Here is a 19,380-nt window from a genome sequence, read left to right as displayed (position 1 = left end):
ATAACTGTGAAGCAAAGTGCCTTGATATAGAATTGAGATAAGGTGGAATCACGAGTGGAGCAATATTGGAGCACACAGCACACATTCACGACATACTGTATATATATTTGGATTCATGAAACAAGGCAGGAAACAAAGCGAACATGAACAAATGCCCGATCAAATGATTCAGACAAAAAAGCTTTTGTGTTTGAGGGCATCGCGAGCAAAAACATTTTCTGTTGGGGAAAAAAAATTAGAACACTGACGTAAGTTTTGTTGTCACTCAATTGCGTAGTTGCACATGCTACAATCATTAAAAAAAAAAAAAAACGCACTACCAACTTATAGCGGATATAAAAAGTTTACACACCCTTGTTCAAACACAAAGTTTTTGTGGTACGATACGAAAAAAAATGACCCCAAGTCAAACCACTTCAGATATTTGATTATGACCAATATAACTCAAATAATAAATGTGCGCACCCTTTTTGTAACTACAGATTTGACTATGTTCAGAATAACCACGAGTCAAATAAGCCAACTCGTGACTTTGTCAGTTTTAAAAGCACATCCAAGTCCACGCCGATAAAATTCAACCTAAGTGGTAATTAAGTGCTACCATTAGCCATTAACCTACAATAAGGGCAGCATTAGATGAGATCAATCTGTTGACACCGATTAATTAGAGCGCATGTGAATTTATACCCATTAAAAAAATCAATAATAAAGTCACGTGATTTTAAAGGTTACCTTTTGAATTTCAAGGAAAACACATTCAGAAAATCTGATCAGCGATGATAGTAACCTTAAAAAAGACACACATTCTATTCAAATTCAGTCATTGCAAATCCTGCCAAGGGCGAGACGCGTGTTGCACTTGATTCATGCAACTTTACAAACTTTTTTTTTTACACATGAAGGAATTCCGGATTGCACCGCATCATTAATGAAAGCCGAAAATACACATCTGACTTTTTATTTGCTGTAGCTATTCTCTACTCCATCTGTTAGCATTTTTAAAACGTTTTCATCCACAAAGTTAGAAAAATACACGAGTGTAGGAATTCCCATGTGGATTTTGTGCAACAAAAATAAATCAAATGAGCTTCACATTGGAGCCTTTGAAAAAAGTCATGGCGGCGAATGCTCCGCGTTCGCTTTCATGCCGGGACACGTCATTAAACGCATCTCAGAGGCAGGGCCATCATTAACTCAGTGTTAAATTTTTAATTTTGACCCAACTACAAAGGATGAGCGAGGCAGCGGACTGTACTTTTGCGCTATATTCTGACTGTCTGCTGTATGCACACTTACTCCATTTTTGCTCCTCTTATTTATTGTGTTGTTTATTTATTATTTATTCATCACTCTTATTTACTCATTGTTTGTGCCTTCTTGTTTTTATTTTGTGTGTGTTGTTTACTTGTATGTATATTGTGTACTATGTCTTGTCACCGTGGGATAGTGGGAACGTTATTTCGATCTCTTTGTGTGTCTTGGCATGTGAAGAAATTGACAATAAAGCAGACTTTGACTTTGACATGAGAGTGGCAAAAGCAAAAAAAATCAAAACAGTGGCAGCGATGTTTTTTATGGGATTTCTCCACAAAAAAAGCTTTTGGTGTGGTTTTTCTTTTCTTTTTGGGTTAATATTTTGCATTTCAGTCTGGTGTGTTTTTTTTACTGGCTTTGAACCTCCAGCGTAAAATACTTTTTAACACATGTACATGAAAGTACAAATTCCTACATTTTCTTCTCTAACACTTTTAGTCTAATCTACTGTTGCGCAATACTTAAACTCTTAAATGAATGCCAAATTCAATAGAATGGAAATTGTGAGTTTTTATGAATATAGAGTTGATCTAACAAGAAGACTTCTTGGAGGCCTATTTGCATTTGTAGCCTCTGGTGGTTTTCAGTCTGCATGAAGCAAAAAAAGTCTAAAGGCACTCTTTGTTAGCGAAGGCATCGTGAGACACCATGTCCTCCGTGTAATTCAATCAGTTTTACTAAATCACACCAGTGTCGTATGGCATTAGAAACTGGTGACATTCGTTTAGTCCATTTAGTCTGCGTTTCTCTTTGAAAGTAGGCAAAAAGACGACGGCGAGTTTTGCGTGCTTAAATGCGCTTCATGGGAATTTCATCGCGTTGTCTGGCAAGTAATTTAAACGTTGGGTAACCTCATTATTAAATGTTTTATAGGTTACAAAAGAGTTGGACTTCTACCATGATGGGTTGAAAAACAGACCCAAGCAAGGGTGAGTGAGTATACGTGGGGGGGGAATAAAAAAATCCACCCCTCATGGGCATTTTATAAATCTGATGACTTGACCGGCTGCCATCTGGTTCGCATGCTTGGCTTGAATTCTTGTTAGTTAAGAACATCAGTTTGAGTGGTATTACTTCCCATTCCCAAAAACATAAATCCACAGTGTATTCATCAAATTCCATATACTAAACAAAAACGTGACAACCCTACAAAACCAAAATCTCCTGAATCACATGACCAAGAGTCATCCATTATTGTCAAGTGTTTAATAGAGTGTACAATCCTGCGATCAAATACAATTTTTCACTGAAATACTGAAAAATTTAATTGTTCATGTCATTAAATGTCTTATGGTGACATTGTTCTCCCCTTCACCTGTTCTCCGTTTGACAGCTGCCGCCATTGTGCAGGCCCACGACGTTCTCCAAATGCTTTGCTCTTGTAGGAGGTAAGTGATCGTACATTTCGAAGCCCAACTGAGAGTTCTGTTTGGGCATCCGGAACAGCAACATGTGCTTCTTTAACACCTGCGTATTGAGATCAAAATATTAGAAGTGGGAAAAACAAATCAAGCACTTTAACATTGACAGCAAATAGACCTCCAAAATTTTTGTTCATTTACGCAAAGACCTAATTTAGCCCATCCAGATTACATCTATTTCTCCAAACACTGACAGCGGCTAGCAAAATTAAAAAAAGAAAGAAATGAAAGCATTCATCCGAGGTTTAATCATAGTTGAGAAAGCCTGCGAGAGCAAACGAGAGAGTTGCTCACGGTCACTAAAACCTCTCAGCGGGTGTGCAAGTAAAGAGGAGTTTGAAAAAATGTGATTATAGGCAGAAGAAAGAAGTACCTCATCCGTCATGTAGTAAATTCTTTTCAGCATGCTGTGTCGTGCCGCTTCAAGCTCCTGGAAAGGATGAAGGGAAATAAGATCAAAAGGGGCCTGTGGTTCTAAAAACTAGCCAGCTTCATGCATGAATGGTGGTAGCTCATAACGAAAATGTAATTTACAAGCAAAGCACAATGAGTGATGTGTGGAACCTAGTTATCAAAATTAAAAACAGAAACCATAACTGACCGCTATAGCTATTTTTTTTTAGACTGTAAATTGCTCCAGAGTATAAGTCGCACCAGTCAAAAAATGCATCACCAAAAGTTCTGGTCGGACGAACCTTCCGCTTTGAACTTAAAGTTCTTTTAAAATTTAAAACGGCTTACCTTAAATAGAATCCTGGTCATTTATTCTGCCTTTTGGTGCTGTGAATTGTTGCGACGTAAAGACGCATGCTAATCTAGTGATATGTCGTAGCCATGATTAATCTTTTGCTCTCAGTTGCTGATTTGCGTTCAGACTGAAGCAATAAGAGTATTGCTGTAGTACCATCTGGAGCCATCTTGGAGTCAAGGAAGTATGTTGAAGAGGGTAAGTAGTGCTTTGCCACCATCTTGTAGTACGGCATTTATACGCAAACCTTTTTTGACGTGGCGTCAAAAACTTGCAGATTTTTGCAATTCACGACAAGCCTTATGTAAAAAAATAAATAAAATAAAATTGAAATATATATATATGAACAAACAAATCCATTTTATTCGTTCCAGCCCCCAACCCCAAATATCTTTTTTTAAGTGTTTTTAATTTAAAAAAAAATGCTTAAAGTTACCCCTTCCACATCAGTAGGAGGCAATTTCCTTCACATGAAATAAACATACCTGCGCTGCAGCATCCTGTGAGAAGACAAAAGCGTTGACATGAGCCAGAGCCACCACGTACAGGAAGGGACACCAGGAAGGCTTCGCACTCCCGGTGACAAGAGAGCGAAAGTAGAGTCGTACCAGAGGGAGGGAGTCTTCAGGGGGAGATGTGAACCTCTCCATGGGGATGGCAAGCTTCCATTAAAGAGGCACAAGGATGTTATTGAAAGAAACACTCAATAATCAAAATGGCTGCTCACCTGTTCCAAAGTCACACCCAATGACCTCAAGATGCCCACGTGCTCCCCAAACACGGCCAACCTCATGGTGGCGCTGTACTTCCTCTGCAGGGGCAAGAGAATCCAGCAGCCGAAGAGGCGGTCCCCAAACGACACGGCCTCGTACTGAGCCAAGAGGGCACGATACAAATCTTGGAAGGAGGCCAGACCTGGAGGGGGGATGCTGAGGTCTAAACATTCCAGTCTTGAAGGCCTGCATGCAGAAAAAGTGAGTGAACAAGATCATTGTCACTGAAGAGTAAGTAACAAGTGCTTAGTGGAGATAAAAAAAAAAATAATATTCAATAATTAATGCTAATCAAAAATGATATCACAGGACTTTGACTCAAACCTTGATAGTAGCCGAAACAGACCCCAAGTCAGTTTTTGAACTGGTTTCTCCAGGAACAAATCGCTGGAACACAGGAACACACAGGACAGCCGGGCCAGCTTTGAAACAGGGAGGATCACCTATAGGATATCAAATTCAGGTTTTTAGGAAGATGGTCTCCTTAACTAGAGTAACTCGAAGAGGTCAATGCACCTTAAGGGCTTCCTCCCGCCAGACTTCCAGCACCAGTAACCACTGAAGACATTGGGTGACTGCCAGCAGAGCCCCCTGGGGAAGCTCCTCCACCGATAGCCCTCCACCACCTGACACCCCGGTTTTCTCATACAGGCTGACAAGAGGAAGAAAAGGCCAGTCTGACGGCAGGGTTGGCCCGCTGAGTTCTGGTAGGAGGTGGGATTTGATCCAGGGGTTGCGGCCAAAGAGAGCATCCTGCGAGACCAGCACGGATGATTCCAGGTGGGCCAGGTGTGTGAGGAAGCAGCCACGAATGGAGGGAAGGTTGGCGCAGGCTTCTCGTAAAAGAGCTCCCACGATTTGGAGCGAAGGAGAGTTGGGATGGCTCGCTTCCTCTTGAAGCTGCAGTTCCCCCAACTCAATGGCCTCCGGACCACCACTGTGACCCTCCCTAAAAAAAAAAAGACAAATAAAATGATAATTTATCAAATGTAAAAAGCTATTGTGATTATTTTATTTATCAAAAAAATAAGTTGATATAATAATTATTATAACAAGCCTAATTACATTAATATAGGTGCTATGAAAGCTCTATGTAAACTTCTACGACCATTCACGATCACATTCACCCGAGAGGTCATAAGATAAGTCATGGGAGAGGAATTATGAGAACAGATTCACTAATTTGATTTTGCTTTGGACGCTTGCCATTATTTTGGTGGTAGAGTTGGATCACGACAATGTTTTGATGATATAAAAACCATGTGAGAGGTTTAAAGGTATTTGCTAGTGCTGTAAACAAGTGAAACTTGTCATAAGAAACTTAAGGCTGATAAAGCATAGGAACAGATTGTTTAAAGCTCATATTTGTAAAGCGTCATATTAAGCATTCTGTCAAAATTAGTCAAATAATAAAAACTGCCAAATTCACGATTTTCCACCAGTGTCGAGCTGCACTCAAATAAAAAGCGTGGTTCATCACGTTTTTCTTTTTTAATGTGTTCTCTGCTGCTTTGATGAAATTCAAAACAGATTGATCTAATTTGTAAAATGACATTATAATAATGGGCTGCATTTTGCAAGTAAGTATTTTCACAAAGCAAGCATTATGTGACTAATATGTCCACAGCTGTTTTGGTTGCTAGTGCACAAAATTGGCAGTCAAACGTTTTAGAAACTCACGGTATGAAGTCCTTGCTGAAAACCATGGTGGCGAGCAAGTTATGAGCAAGGTGCTCGCTTCCAGGCAATAACCATGGGAGAAGAACGAGCGCCACCTTGTGGTAGAGCTGGGCGTGCTTTGCCACTTGTGGCTCAATCGAAACCTGAGATTGAAACAAAATGCTTAATGATGACATAACAGAAATAATGTCCAGTGAACCTGACCGACACAAATGTATATCATAAGAGATTTTTAGTTTAAGAATAAAAATTAAGAGTTTGAACCTACCGATCTATATGCCAAGCGCAGCAACAGGAAGATGAGATGGTGCTCATGACGGAGGAGCCAGGACCAGGTATGAGACAGTGTGGGTGTGGCCTGACTGACAGTTTGCAGGTAACCAATGACAGGCTCCGACACAAGGAAGCTAGTGAACTACAAGAGATACATTACAATCAAATCGAGCTTGACTTTAAGAGCTCAAGAACAACATGACTTACCTTGCAGGTGAGACCTTTGTGGATGCCGGTGATAGTATCCAAGAGGAGCGTGAGGCTTGTGAGGAGAGGGAAGGGAGAGGAGTGAGACATCAAGCCTGGACGGTCCCTCCATCCTGAGCAGGCCAAACCAGGCAGGCTGGGAGAGGTGTCCAGATCCACATGAGCAGGAAGGACACTGCATACGACTGAAGATGACCTGGGAACAAAAATAGTGAGAATTTGTTTTTCAAGATAACGAGGAGAATAGTCACGATTTTGACATAAGGGGCTTGACAACAAATGAAACATACTTCAGGTTCTTTATCAGGTCTTGCACAACACTGTGGGACATTAGGGGAAGAAGAACCTCAGAAGCCAGCTGCTCTAGTTCTTGAAGACCTTCCACTGGCTTGAAACAGTTCTGAGGAAAAACAAAACACATATTTAGAGTTTGATCTGAATTCCACAGTGGTTGAAGGACCAGATGATTGCATTTGAATTTCTTCTAAGGTAGAAGACAATGGATGGAATAACAGTAGAAAATGAGAAGAACCTGTTTGGAGAGCTGATGGTAGAAGGCCTCAAAGTAGATCAAGTAAACTGGAATCAGTGCCAGACTGATGTCTCTCTGTACTGGATTATCGAGACCTTTTACAAAACTCTTTAAATGGCCCATAAGTGGTGCTGGCAAGCCTGTGACATGCCCCCATGTCACCGGAGGGGGAGGAGGACATTCATCGCCTGAAGAACTTGAAAAGAAAACAAAGACCATGATTCAGCCAGTTTCATCAATCACATCCAACTTAAAACTAAATCAAATTCAATCCATTTTTTTTACCTGACCATGCCAGCCTGCAGTTCCTGGTGGCAACCGGCAGTATGTGTCACCTGAGTGAGCAGAGTGAGCAGAGCCAAGACCCTCTCGAGCTGCAGATGCAACAGATGGCAACAGCGAGCCAGTGTTGTACAAACAGACTGCAACGCCGTCAGTAAAGCTGGATACAAATCTCTGTGGAACGGCATCAATCACATCTGATGAGATGTTTTGGCATTCAAGTACAAATGTCTTGCAAATATTCATACTGTTACATACATGTACAAGTCGCAGGCTTGGCCATAGCCGGCTGCCACAGCCCACATCCTGTAAGCTTCTGCGGTGATCCCAAGAGCCTTGCGTGGCTCTAAAAGGATCTCACTGGGCTCAGCACTGAGCAGACGACACAGACGCTCCCTCACACCCGCAGAGTTCAACTAGAAGAACAATTAGTGATGCACGCTAAATAGAAGCAATGTGAGCTTACAAATAACACTTACCAGTCTGGCGCATGCATGTCTGCCAGAAGTAGCCAAAACTCTTAAGAGCTTCATGGCAGAAGCAAGGGGGAGCCCATAAACAGATTGAGGGAAGGAATTAGAAGGCACGGTCCAGGAAATGGGAAGAAACTCTGACATCACCGTCTCCATCATGCGAGGACAGTCCAACACCTGAGAGAACAACAAGACTGCAATAACTGGGGAAAAAAAATCAATGAGCTGATATCTACCTGAGTGGCAGATGACGAAGAGTGTCTGGCGATACGGGTCAGGATCTCCAGAATGTCATGAACAACCCGGGGGGAGGGTCGGACAACTTCAAGGATGTAACGTAATCTGGGGAGAAGTTTCATTCTCAGGAGCCCCTGAAACAAAACGCATTTCCTCATTAAACTGTTTAACAAGCAATTATTTGGTAAGTTTTGACGGCGCTAAAAATCACCTTGACAACATCCTGCCTCGCCACGTCATGATCAGGCTTCCTCTCCTCCCTCTCCTTGGCAGTCTCTTTTAAAATTTCATCCAGCCCTTCATCATCTTCCTCTTCTTCCTCCTGCGATGGCAGCAGGGGGAAGGCGGCCAGCCCACGGAACCAGTGGAAAGTGAGGTCCAAACACTCCTTTGAAATATTTTACATCAATGTTTGTTTCGAAAAATTCCATTTCGAGTACTTTCGTCTTACTTCATCTTCTGTGCACACCAAAAGTGCTCGGAGTGCGTGCACGGCGGCGGCCATCACTGCCTCCACGTTATCATCAAGCGCAAAGCGAAGCAGGAAGAGCAAGCCGGCGTCGAGCAGAGTGGACAACACGCTGCCTTTCAGGGTTGAGCGGTAGTCCCCGGCCTGAGCCTGTGAGCCGTGGAGATACACGAGTCATGCGTATCGTTGACATGTTTGAGAGAGTTTGTGTACCTTTGAAAGAATATTGCGGAGGGTGCTGAGAGCCAAACTCCGCTGTTGGATGAGTTGACTGCGCGACAGAAGGAAAAGCTCCTGGAGGGAGTAACCCGCACGCTGGTGGAAGGGGGGGATTTGAATTAAGCAGCAAGATCCACCCAATTTTGAATATATAATGTTATGCACACTAAATTATAAGAAGCTGTATCGCTTGGATACCTCAGGCTCATCTCCATGGTGGTGCAAGCCCAGGTGGGTGGGCAAATCTTCCGTGGGAGGAATTAGATTTCCGTTAAAATCAAAACGGGCCTGCATGGCCTAAAAAAAAAAGAATATGTGATGTGTTTTCTCAAGTTATCGTAGTGTTCATGTTGAGTTAATTCAAATATTTAATAGTTGCTCTTCTCACCTGTTTGGTTCCAGTTTTTCTGGGTGCAGGAAGGTCCCCAATCCACTCCAGCTTCTCTGGTTCCAGTTTATCCATATGTACCCAGTCCTTCTGAGGCTTCACTGGCAGATCTACTCCCACACCAAAACATTATCAGACACTTTATTAATTATAGCTGATTTTCCATTGTCCTTCTCACCAAAGAAGAATTGTTCAATTGAAAACCACTGCAAGTACGTCTTCATGTGATCCACGAGGAACACTTTCATCAGATCTAAGATTAACCGCAAAGTAGTCAGGAGAGTGACTTTCCTGCTAATCAAACAAAGTAAAGCCAGTGCTTAGCTTTTTGCATGGAATTCGGCCATGCGGCAAAATAATGTGGGAAGTCGCAGTAGCAAAAAAATTCCCTACATTGGACGGCCACAGAATCAATTAAGTCACTTGACAGCAGCTACGTCCACATCTTTGAAGCAATTTATGGAACGGACAATGTCAGGGATAAAGATGGATAAAGTTGGCAGGCATTTAATTGAATGCATCTTCTTGACAGAGTGGGACAAAGTCCAATGTCTCATCTGGAGCTCGAAGAATTTAGACTAATTAAAAGGATTTCTCAAGCTCAGCAACGTTTACAAAGTGAAGTGCAACGTTAATATAGGTGGAGTGCATTTGGTTCATTTGGATCTCGACCAGACAAAAAAAACAGAGAAAAGGCAATGAGAAGGTTCCCTTTTAAAAATCATCATACCGATCACAGCAGATCGGGGCGACAGTTCCTCTTCTTCCTCCTCTTCCTCTTCCATCTCCACATCTTTGGGTTTTGCAGAGGGCGCAGCACCACTGGTGGAGTCTGAACTGAGATGAACACTTCCCTCGCTGCTTTTGCCCTCGGGGTGTTCGCGTGAGAAGGAAGAAGCCGGGGCGGTCGCAGCTCTCCGAGATCGAACAAACTCCACCAGCGTCGGATCTGGCATGCAGAAATAATTGTTTTGAAAGAGTGGACCAACATAATAGAACAACAAAAGCCTTTGTGCACCGGCTTCATTTAATATCATGTCAGGTCACACCGGCGACGGATGCAAAAAGCCTACCAAGCTGTGATAGGAGCCTCTCCTGCTCCTCTTGTATCTCAGACTGCGACATTGCCAGGATCTTCTCCTGGTTCTCCCTGTGGATCCTCTTGCTCTCCTCTGACCTATTGGGACACCCGAGTCCGTCTCCAGACACCAGTCTTGAACTTGACACTGGAGATGACACCGCTGAGGAAGAATATTATGCATTATTATCGATTACATATTACTATAAAAAAAAAATATGAAGAGTCTTAGTGATAAAGTTCCAGACCTACTGAGGAAATACTTACTGTCTCCATTGTGGTAAGACATTTCCATAGGCCTCTGAGGAGGAAGTTTGTGTTTTGATGTAGCTTGAGATGTAAACTTTAATGGGGCCTTCCCCTCTTTTAGTCTCTGAGCCGCAAGCTGTTGAGCAAAGATGCTCTTTTTCTCACCCACGGCCGACAGAGGCACCTGATTGACAAAATGGGCAGCATTTAGGGTTCGTACAATCAAGAACTTACAAAATTTAAAATTTAGTTTTGTAATAGCAGCAGAAAAAGACTATAAAGTCAAGGCTACGTTTTCTGCACAGGTTTCGTTAACTGCCCCGCAGGGATGAATAAAAGTTTTATTAAGCACATCTATTCGGTTTATTTCTTCTATCCACAAAGAAAGTTATTTTGGTGTATTTTTACCTGAGTGCTGTTTGTTGAGCGATGACATGCTTTAGGGAACGCCACGCCAGTAAATTCCGGTAGTGATATCGGAATGGAGCTGGTGTCTCGTTCCTTCAAAGAAAGTAATAATCACACAGTTATGAATGAAACTCCACAGAAAAAACGCAAACTAGTTATAATGTCAGACTTTAGGGCAAATTATGGTTTAGGGACACTTACAACAATCTTGGACAGAACTGCACTGATGTGAGTGTCATGTCTGTCCATCGTCTCTCCCGCATCCTCGTCCTCAAAGGTGACATGTCTGTTTTTGAAGCGGGACTTTTTAGGAGGGGCTGGTGTCAGAGATGGAAGCTCGTCCGGGAGATCTGAGAAGTAATATAATTAAAATTATTTTGAAAATCCCATTAATCAACAGTAATCAACAGATTAATCGATGATCAAAATAATTATGATGCATTCCTGGTTCATTAAAAAAAACAACAACAAACCTTCTATGGTGACCACATCCCTCTGACTTTCTTCATCGTGACCATCATGATCCTCCCCAGGGTCTCCTCCTGTCTCACCCCGCCTCTTGTCGGGGCGGCGGAGCACGCTGGCAGCAGACGGAGCTCCAGATTTTAGGAACTCTTCCTGCTCCTGCAGGAGATCCGTCTCAGAGCCGCCAGGCTTAGGACGTCGCAGCATCCCTCTGGAGAAGGACAAAGGCAATTTCCTTAATTCAGCTGGCCTTTTTCATCCAGAAAAAAACACAAAGTGCTTCACGAAACAGGTTATTAAAGATGAAAACGATATTGAGTATTCCATTTGGACATCTTTACTTAAATTACTTCATCAATCTGAAATGATGGTGCAACTCTGCAGACACATATTGGACAAACAAGTCACTTGTGTGGGGAACTCAATTGGATAGCTTCTATTATTCTGAGTTGTATCATGCAAAAAGAACAAACTACAACTTCAAAATAATTAGCACTGGGGTTTCCGATATTTTAGGTCTCCCTGCTGCAGAACAACTAGGAAAACAGATCTCGAGGACCAAGAATAAAGACCCTTTGCCTAATTGTTGTTATCACGTGTGGCGATGTTTATTTTATAATACGACAAAGTGAACTGAACAATTCATTGCACCTCTTCAAACACAAGACTTTCGTTATATTTGTCAAAAGCAAGCCGTCACATTAAAAACACAACAACGCCGCTTTAACTTAGATGTAATGTTTACCTTTCTTTAGCTATGCGAGCAGCGACTAGCGAAAATCCGGATGTACACCGAAGTGACGCATTAATATCTGCTTTCGAAATAAAAGCTCTCGCAGAAAGCGGAAGTGACTTTTTATGACTTTATGAAATTCTATGACACATCGTTTTACCCGGTAATCGCAAGGACAGCCTCCGCTTGAAAGTGTAAAAAAAATATTTTTTCATGTGTTTAAGCTCATTATTACAATCAAACATTTTTACAGCTTTATTATAACAATTTCAAAATAAAAGCTCCAAATGAATGCGCGGCCATACAGGACGACGTTTTCTTGCGCTAGAAAAATATCACGCTCCCCAGAAGAAACATTTTTGTCACGACTTCCTCTCTTGTGCAGCCGTGGGATTGGTGGAAGTGAGGGCGTCGGGTTAAATCGGGACGCAACACCACGATCATCGTTATCGCTGACTGCATCATGGTCAACCTTTGCTGTCTCTGCTGTGGTGAAATCCCTCAACCCCGCCCCCCTCGGTCGGGACCACCACGGGATCCCCGCCTCACAGTGCAGCTGCAACCCACCGGCACCACCACCACCACCAAGAGTAAAGTGGGTCCGAAGAAGACGCGAGCAGACGCGGATGCCACTGCACATACCGACAAAACGGATTGATCGTGCACTTGCCGCCTGACATGCAAGAAGTGCAGGATGCTCTCCTCCGATCTGGACTCAACAGAAGATACCGAGGCCAGCGCTCTTAATCATGCCGAGGAAGAGGCGCAGGAGGCGGACTCTCCAGTTGAGAGTGATGTGGGTGAGGTAAGTGGTATGCACTCATAGGTTCACCACCAGGATCATCTCATGAGATCCAATTAAGCCTAAAAGATGATCAATTTTGCAATGATAATCAGTTCAGTGTTGATTGAAACTACTTATTGCTGTGTTGTGGTGGTTTGCACTGCGTCCCATTCCGTCGAGCTGTTTCCAATATTTTGGTGATCTGATTTAACCATAATATGAAGAAATTACAGTTTAGCTGTAGTCCAATTAGCACATCAAAACAGAAAATTGCTACATCTGCAAAAGCTGAATATTTAAAATGAGGTGTTTATTATCTAAAAGGCAAGTATGATCATAAATCCTCAAATGACGGCATCTTGGGAGTTACTGCAAAATTAAATCTTCATGTCATCATCCTCAGCATTGTCGGTCATGTATAATTTAAGGCAATAATTAATAATTAATTCCGTTTCCAGTATAATTCATTGTGTCCTGAAGTGAGTTGAAGACAACGGTGTAGAATATGTTTCAATTATTAACCCAAAACTATTTTTGCACAATACAACAGACTGAAAGTTTATTTCCCATTAGATTTCATTCTGTTTGCATTATTCTCTATGATGATTGCCTCTTAGTATTTAATCATTTAACCTTTTATTTATCAATCCCTGAACTATTCCCAAGGCAAATTCCCCACTGAATCCACACGGTAAATCGTATTCAAATTCCAATTATTATTAGCAGTCAGCCGTGAAAAGATAGTAAAGTACTTCACATTTATTTTTAAACCTCTCTAAGAGCAGCATTCCGATAAAAGTAAATATTATGATTTCATTTTTTTTTTTTAAATATTCTGTATTTAGGAATTAGCAATGTTCGCTAGCACACGTTAACCAGGCCATCAAACAAGCTAATATCATCTAAACGCAGAATTATTTTCAAGATGAATTAATTTAACATACCTCAGTGTGCTTCTTCCATTTGGATGGAGGGTGTTTTTGAATTATAATATAATTATGTCACTCTGTACTTGTATAAAAATTCATTCATGGATGTAGTAATGAGGAATAAGCAGCAAACTTCAAATCATTGAGTGCTACTGACGATTGTTACTGCTGCCAATAAGTCTGTCCTCCGTGTGGTTCATCATGACAACTGAATCCTTGTCTTTTTCTCCGCCATAAATCAAGTGCGGCTGAAGCAGCACAATGACTCTTCGCCTAAGCCAGTGCAGTAATGGATGACTTTATGTCAGCAAAGAATCCTTTCACTCCATTAAATGCAAGATGACAAAACGGGAATCTCCCGAAGAGAACTACCGAGTGACTAACACGATGGGAACATTGTCTTTTCTAATTTGTGGACCTCCAAACGATCCAGCTCAATGGAATTGATTGGAATACATTAAATATATTAGTGTCTTGGCTTCAGGCAATTGTCCTTGCTGATTGCAAAGATTTGACTTCTAGTTAGTATTGCAAATGTGTGCAATTTCTCTTGCTCGTCTGCCCTGGAGTAAATAATGACTCAGTGTTTTCCCTGATTCACTGGAATTAAAACATGAAATTGTAAGTCCGTGTACTGCCATTATATAAATTGAGATGACAACATCTTAATAAGCTATTTTGTCCTTCAGCTGCATTGAAGTCCTCACACGACACGCTTTAATTGAATCCCCCTTAAGCTTTCTTCCATTTGATTTACTTTCTGCTTAGCTATGGCAAAGCTTCACAATTTACAGCGCGTGCTCATTCATTAGCATCGCGGCTACAACTCCTGATATCACTGGCATGTTTTAGGAGGCTCATTGCCTTAAGTGACCCCATTTCTCACCGTGCTTCTGAACTTCTCTCCACAGCAGCGTCCAGTCAAGCAGTCTTTGGGTGCCTGCGTGTGCCGGCAAACTCATTGGCGCTGCCTGCTGCTCTCCTTGCTCATGTACAGCTGCCTGGGTGCGGTCAGCTGGTGTCAAGTCAGCCGCGTCACCAAGATCAGCTTCAATTCAGCCCTGGCTTCCACTTTCACGGCTTCCTTCGCCACGTCCCTACAGAGGGGATCCCATCCTGGAGGTCTCTCCATGATCTACCACGATAGCCCTTGCTCGGACGGCTACGTCTACATCCCCTTGGCCTTCCTCTTCATGCTCTACGTGTTGTACATTGTGGAGTGTTGGCATTGCCGAGCCCGCAGCGAGCGGCAGTGTAAAGCCGACGTGGACAGCGTGTACGAACGGGTGGCGCGTATGCGGCAAGCTCAGCCGTGCATATGGTGGAAGGCCGTCAGCTATCATTTCGTACGCCGGACACGCCAAGTCACCCGTTACCGTAACGGAGACGCCTACACCACCACGCAAGTGTACAACGAGAGGGTCAATACGCACGTGGCTGAGAGCGAATTCGACTACGGCCGCTGCGGGATGAAAGACGTGTCGCGTGACCTCGGAGGGTTGGATGAACATCCGGCGACTCGCCTGCAGTTCACGAAATGTTTCAGCTTCACCGAGGTCGGCCCGGAAAACGATTACCTCAACCAGCGGGCCAGGTTCTTCTCGGAAGTGGAAGGTTTGGATGATTACATGGAGGCCAGGGAGGGGATGCAGCTGAAGAATGTGGACTTCAGGGATAACTTGATCGCCTACGTGCACCCGGATAAAATGCCCTGGTACAGTTCCCAGGTGGCCTTCTGGTTGGCTGCTTTCTTCATGCTCTCCTGGCCCCTGAGGGTGCTGATAGAGTATCGCACGGCATACGTGCATTACCGCATTGAGAAACTGTTCGGGGTAGACTACACGTGCAGCAGCGACTCACCTCTGGATGAAGATCGGAATGTCAGTTGCGTCATTCCCAGAGTTGATACGCTGGACAGCACCGAGTTGGAGTGGCACATCCGCTGCAACCGCCAGGTGATCCCCAGCTACTCCGAGGCCATGCTGATCAACATGAGCTCCAATTCCGACTGCACCGCATCCTCCAACTGCTACCTCCTGGACACCAGCCCCACCACCCAGAGCTATGGAGCCCTCCAGGGTCAGACGGGGCGGGAAGGCAGGCGCGGGAGAACCAGGAGGAGGACCGTCACCAGCTCCAGCTGCTCTTCTCTCTTCTCCTACCAGGGAGCACGTTTCCGATCACGCTTGTCTTCAGCCACTTCCCGCTTCTCGTTGTGTCGCATGTACGGGTCACGTCGCACGGTGGCGCTATGGAGGAGCCGCAGCAGCAACATGACGGACCCCTGCTGCATGGATGAGCAGAGCCGCTCGGACTCCAGCCAGCTGGCCCTCAGCGATAGTCCGCCCAATTACAGCGATGCCAGGTTCTTTCCTGTGCTGATCGTGCACGGACCTGACGGGTGCGGGAGCGATGACGGCAGAGGAGGGCCTCAGCATTGTTACATTCGAAGGGACTCATCATGCGTGGAGACATCCCTGTAAACAAGAGACTTAATTTATGTACATACAGAACTAGAGAAAACTGCTTTCAATGAATGAATCATTCCAAACTTGAAGGTTAATTGAGGCAAACGCAATTTTTAAATCCGGACCCGGATTATTATATATATATATATATATATATATATATATATTATTATTATTATTATTATTATTATTATTATTTTATAATTTGTTTTCAAGAAAAACAAGTGACAACCCATCATGTAGCCTAATTTGATTTGTCCAGTTCAACCATTAAAAAAAAGTCTTTAAATATTGCTGAATACGTTCCTCAATTTTCCAACTATTTTATATTTGTGCCTTATTACCTTTCATCCGCTCTTTCAAAATATCACATGACTACAGACAGTGTATTATTTTGGAAGACCTTGTGTTATTCCTAACACAATGTTTTATTTTGAAAGTATTCTGGCGTCATTGCCGACGCGCGCGCTCACGGCGCTAACAGTGAGCTAATCGACTCCTTGTCATCATCTACTACTCTGTACTAAGCAAACACAGTCGGGTGTCGCCAGGATTTCTGCACTACCATCCGATCGTGCAATCGTGACTTTTTCTCCGATTTTCTTTGAACTCCGACACGCCATACGTGCGTAGCATCGGCGGGTGGTTTTCATCGAAGTTTCCCCCCCTGGAGGTATGCATCACCCCGGCCCTTGTTAGCGCGGAGCTGGCTGTGAAACTTTAATCCCCGATAGCCGATCAGGATGAAGTTGCAGTGCGATGTGGAGGTGGTCAACCGTATGCTTCCCACCTTCGGTATGAAAAGTCGCGGCAAGGGGGTAAGGGCGGTGCTGTCCATCGGGAAGAACTTGGACAAGACCAATCAACGCTGTAATGTCTACTTGATGATCTGCACCGCCAAGGACAGAACAGGATCAAAGTATAAGGTCTGACAAAGCTGACACGATTTACTTGATGTGTTATGGCTAATTATGTCTCGTACGCCATCTAGCGTAAGAGGATTGAATTATTTTTGCCTGTCACTATACGTCGGTGGTAAAAATACAATAGAGTGGCTTGTTGCTTGATCTGTAAACAATATTTTTTTTTGGGGAGACTAATAAGAGACACAATTCACCTTTCTTATTATTTTTAGTTTATTAATATAGCTAGAATCAAAAAGAAAAGTAACTCATTTGACACCCTTGAAATTTTGTCCCAATCTCATATACCATTTTTTAAATATTGTGACACTGCAAAAGTGACGCACGCATACGTTCCTGTTTAAGCTTGTGGAGAGTGTGACCAACGTTGTGTCATGTTGTTGTGAAATGAAATTTTCCACTCGTTGAACGTGAGCCAATTTTGTCTTGCAGCTCAAAGACAACATTGAGAAGTTCTTCACGTGGTTTGTAGAGGATGGCAAGGCCACGGTGAGATTAAAGGAACCTGCTGTCGACATCTCGCTGAGCAAGGTAGGCGTGTCGTTGATTTATCAAAAGGCATCGAGAGGCATTCAATTGCCCGTTTGTTACCCGTACAAAAAGCGTTTGTTTTGACGGCCGTGGCCAGACACCCTGGCAGCCTCATTGCTTCCAGTGGCTTCCTCTGCCTGAATGCTGTCAGGCAGCTGTGACCTTTCACCTCCATTTTGAACACGACTGACAATAACATTCACTTTGCAAATGCCCGACAGTGGCTTTAGACGACAGCTCGAGTGCTACCCGTTTTGGAAAAGGCCGCAAAATGATGTCTGGCATCCACCGTATCAACACGCTAATGATGTCACTTGACACTCAGGCCGACGCAAACAGCTTGAAGAACTTCCTCTCGGCCGCCCGCTTGGCGGACAGGGGGAGCGAAGCCAGCAGCCTGCCGCTCTCCACTCTCACGCCCGTCCGCGCCAGGGATGTGGAGCAGCCCAAGAAGAAGATGACCATCGTCTCCAAGAAGGACTACCCGCTCACCTGCAACTTCCCGTACTCCCTGGAGCAGCTTCAGGTGTCCTACTGCAAGCTGTCGCGCATCGATACGCGCATGCTGTCACTGAAAGGTATGTGATGCTCAAAGAACACGATCAGTACACTTGGATGCCTCACACTTTTTTTTGTGTGTAGCTCTTCGCAAGCTGGACCTCAGCAACAACCACATCAAGAAGCTCCCGGCCACCATCGGCGATCTGGGCTGCCTGTCCGAGCTGATCCTCCACAGTAACCACCTGGAAACTTTTAGCGAGGCCCTCTGTCTGTCCACATTACAGCAGACCCTCCAGCTCCTGGACCTCAGTCAGAACCGGCTACAATCGCTTCCCGCTCAGTTCTGCCAGCTCCGTGAGCTGGTGAACCTCAAGCTGGATGAAAATAAGCTCATCACTCTGCCCTTCCACTTGGGACGTCTCGCTAAATTGAGGTTCCTGTCGGCGGCCCACAACCAGCTAGCCGCGCTGCCCGGCAACTTCCGCAAGCTGAAACTGGAGAACTTGGACTTATTCGGAAACCCGTTCGTCCAGCCCAACCCTCTGGATGACATCATGCGGCTGGCGTTCCCGGTTCCTCTTCAAGAGCTAGCTTCCAGGGCTGTAGCTAACCTCAGGTGTTTTAAAATCCTGCATTACACATACAATCAATCGATCAAGAATTTCGCATAACTAGTGCCACCTCATCATCTAATGAACTTTCATTTTCTTCCATCAGAATCCCATACGGACCTCACCTCATCCCCACTCACTTGTGCCGAGACCTGGAATTGGCCAAGCTTTGCGACTGCGGCCGCTTCTGCGTCAGTTTTTACATCAAGACGTGCGTGAGCATGAACCTGCACCAAGTTTCTCACACGGTGGTTCTCGTGGACGATATGGGAGGGACGGACGCTCCCGTGCAGCAGTACTTTTGCTCCCTTTCTTGCTATTCCGAATTCTTGGACAATTCTATCCAGAGGGGAATCAGATGAGGATGGCGAGGACGTGACACTTTTTGAACTCTGGACGCTGTTGGGGGCTCAGTATTTTATTTCTAGAAATAAGAAATGGCAAAAAGAGGAGGCAAGCGTATCTACTCCAGCTGAATTGTCCTGCATCCTTCTACTGACCTATTTGCATAATGCAATTAAGATGTGCTGTGACCTCAATTGCCTCTCTCTCTCTCTTTCTCTCTACCAGAAGGCTAAATAAAGAGTTTGTGTTGTGCTCGTGACCTACTATTTTTCTATATGTTGAAAATTTCAATAAAAGTATTTGTTTCAAGAAGTTCATTGTGGCACCTCAAATTTAATT

At 43.8% G+C, this 19,380-nt stretch overlaps 3 protein-coding genes across 4 annotated transcripts; 2 read left to right on the top strand and 1 right to left on the bottom strand.

Moving 5' to 3' along the window:
* Positions 1 to 2,505: 2,505 nt before the first annotated feature.
* rpap1 (RNA polymerase II associated protein 1) lies at positions 2,506 to 12,033 on the bottom strand. Of its 2 annotated transcripts, none has more exons than XM_037242450.1 (27): positions 11,962 to 12,033; positions 11,225 to 11,427; positions 10,953 to 11,101; positions 10,752 to 10,844; positions 10,362 to 10,527; positions 10,090 to 10,257; positions 9,747 to 9,965; positions 9,017 to 9,126; positions 8,827 to 8,925; positions 8,623 to 8,724; positions 8,392 to 8,559; positions 8,152 to 8,328; positions 7,940 to 8,074; positions 7,710 to 7,880; positions 7,489 to 7,646; positions 7,234 to 7,404; positions 6,949 to 7,144; positions 6,707 to 6,816; positions 6,417 to 6,612; positions 6,205 to 6,351; positions 5,937 to 6,079; positions 4,773 to 5,205; positions 4,581 to 4,699; positions 4,211 to 4,442; positions 3,969 to 4,145; positions 3,109 to 3,165; positions 2,506 to 2,781 (listed from the first exon to the last, which is right to left on the bottom strand). In XM_037242450.1, exons 2-27 carry the CDS (start codon positions 11,421 to 11,423, stop codon positions 2,626 to 2,628), a joined length of 4,251 nt encoding a protein of 1,416 aa, XP_037098345.1. In that variant the 5' UTR covers positions 11,424 to 11,427; positions 11,962 to 12,033; the 3' UTR covers positions 2,506 to 2,625. The 2 variants fall into 2 exon arrangements, with proteins under 2 accessions (XP_037098345.1, XP_037098346.1); XM_037242451.1 differs by having other exon boundaries at positions 11,225 to 11,444; positions 11,962 to 12,011.
* Positions 12,034 to 12,412: 379 nt separating this feature from the next.
* LOC119116359 (transmembrane protein 151B) lies at positions 12,413 to 16,236 on the top strand. The gene is made up of 3 exons (XM_037241673.1): positions 12,413 to 12,539; positions 12,606 to 12,754; positions 14,574 to 16,236. Exons 1-3 carry the CDS (start codon positions 12,413 to 12,415, stop codon positions 16,143 to 16,145), a joined length of 1,848 nt encoding a protein of 615 aa, XP_037097568.1. The 3' UTR covers positions 16,146 to 16,236.
* A 349-nt stretch (positions 16,237 to 16,585) lies between these two features.
* On the top strand, positions 16,586 to 19,353 carry lrr1 (leucine rich repeat protein 1). Its single transcript, XM_037241974.1, has 5 exons — positions 16,586 to 17,056; positions 17,486 to 17,584; positions 17,910 to 18,162; positions 18,227 to 18,701; positions 18,803 to 19,353. Exons 1-5 carry the CDS (start codon positions 16,874 to 16,876, stop codon positions 19,056 to 19,058), a joined length of 1,266 nt encoding a protein of 421 aa, XP_037097869.1. The 5' UTR covers positions 16,586 to 16,873; the 3' UTR covers positions 19,059 to 19,353.
* The last annotated feature ends 27 nt before the right edge of the window (positions 19,354 to 19,380 follow it).

Source organism: Syngnathus acus, chromosome 22 (assembly GCF_901709675.1).
Source record: "Syngnathus acus chromosome 22, fSynAcu1.2, whole genome shotgun sequence".
NCBI lineage: Eukaryota > Metazoa > Chordata > Actinopteri > Syngnathiformes > Syngnathidae > Syngnathus > Syngnathus acus.
Note: the sequence above shows the minus strand (reverse complement) of the source record. Positions and strands in the feature narration are given on the sequence as shown.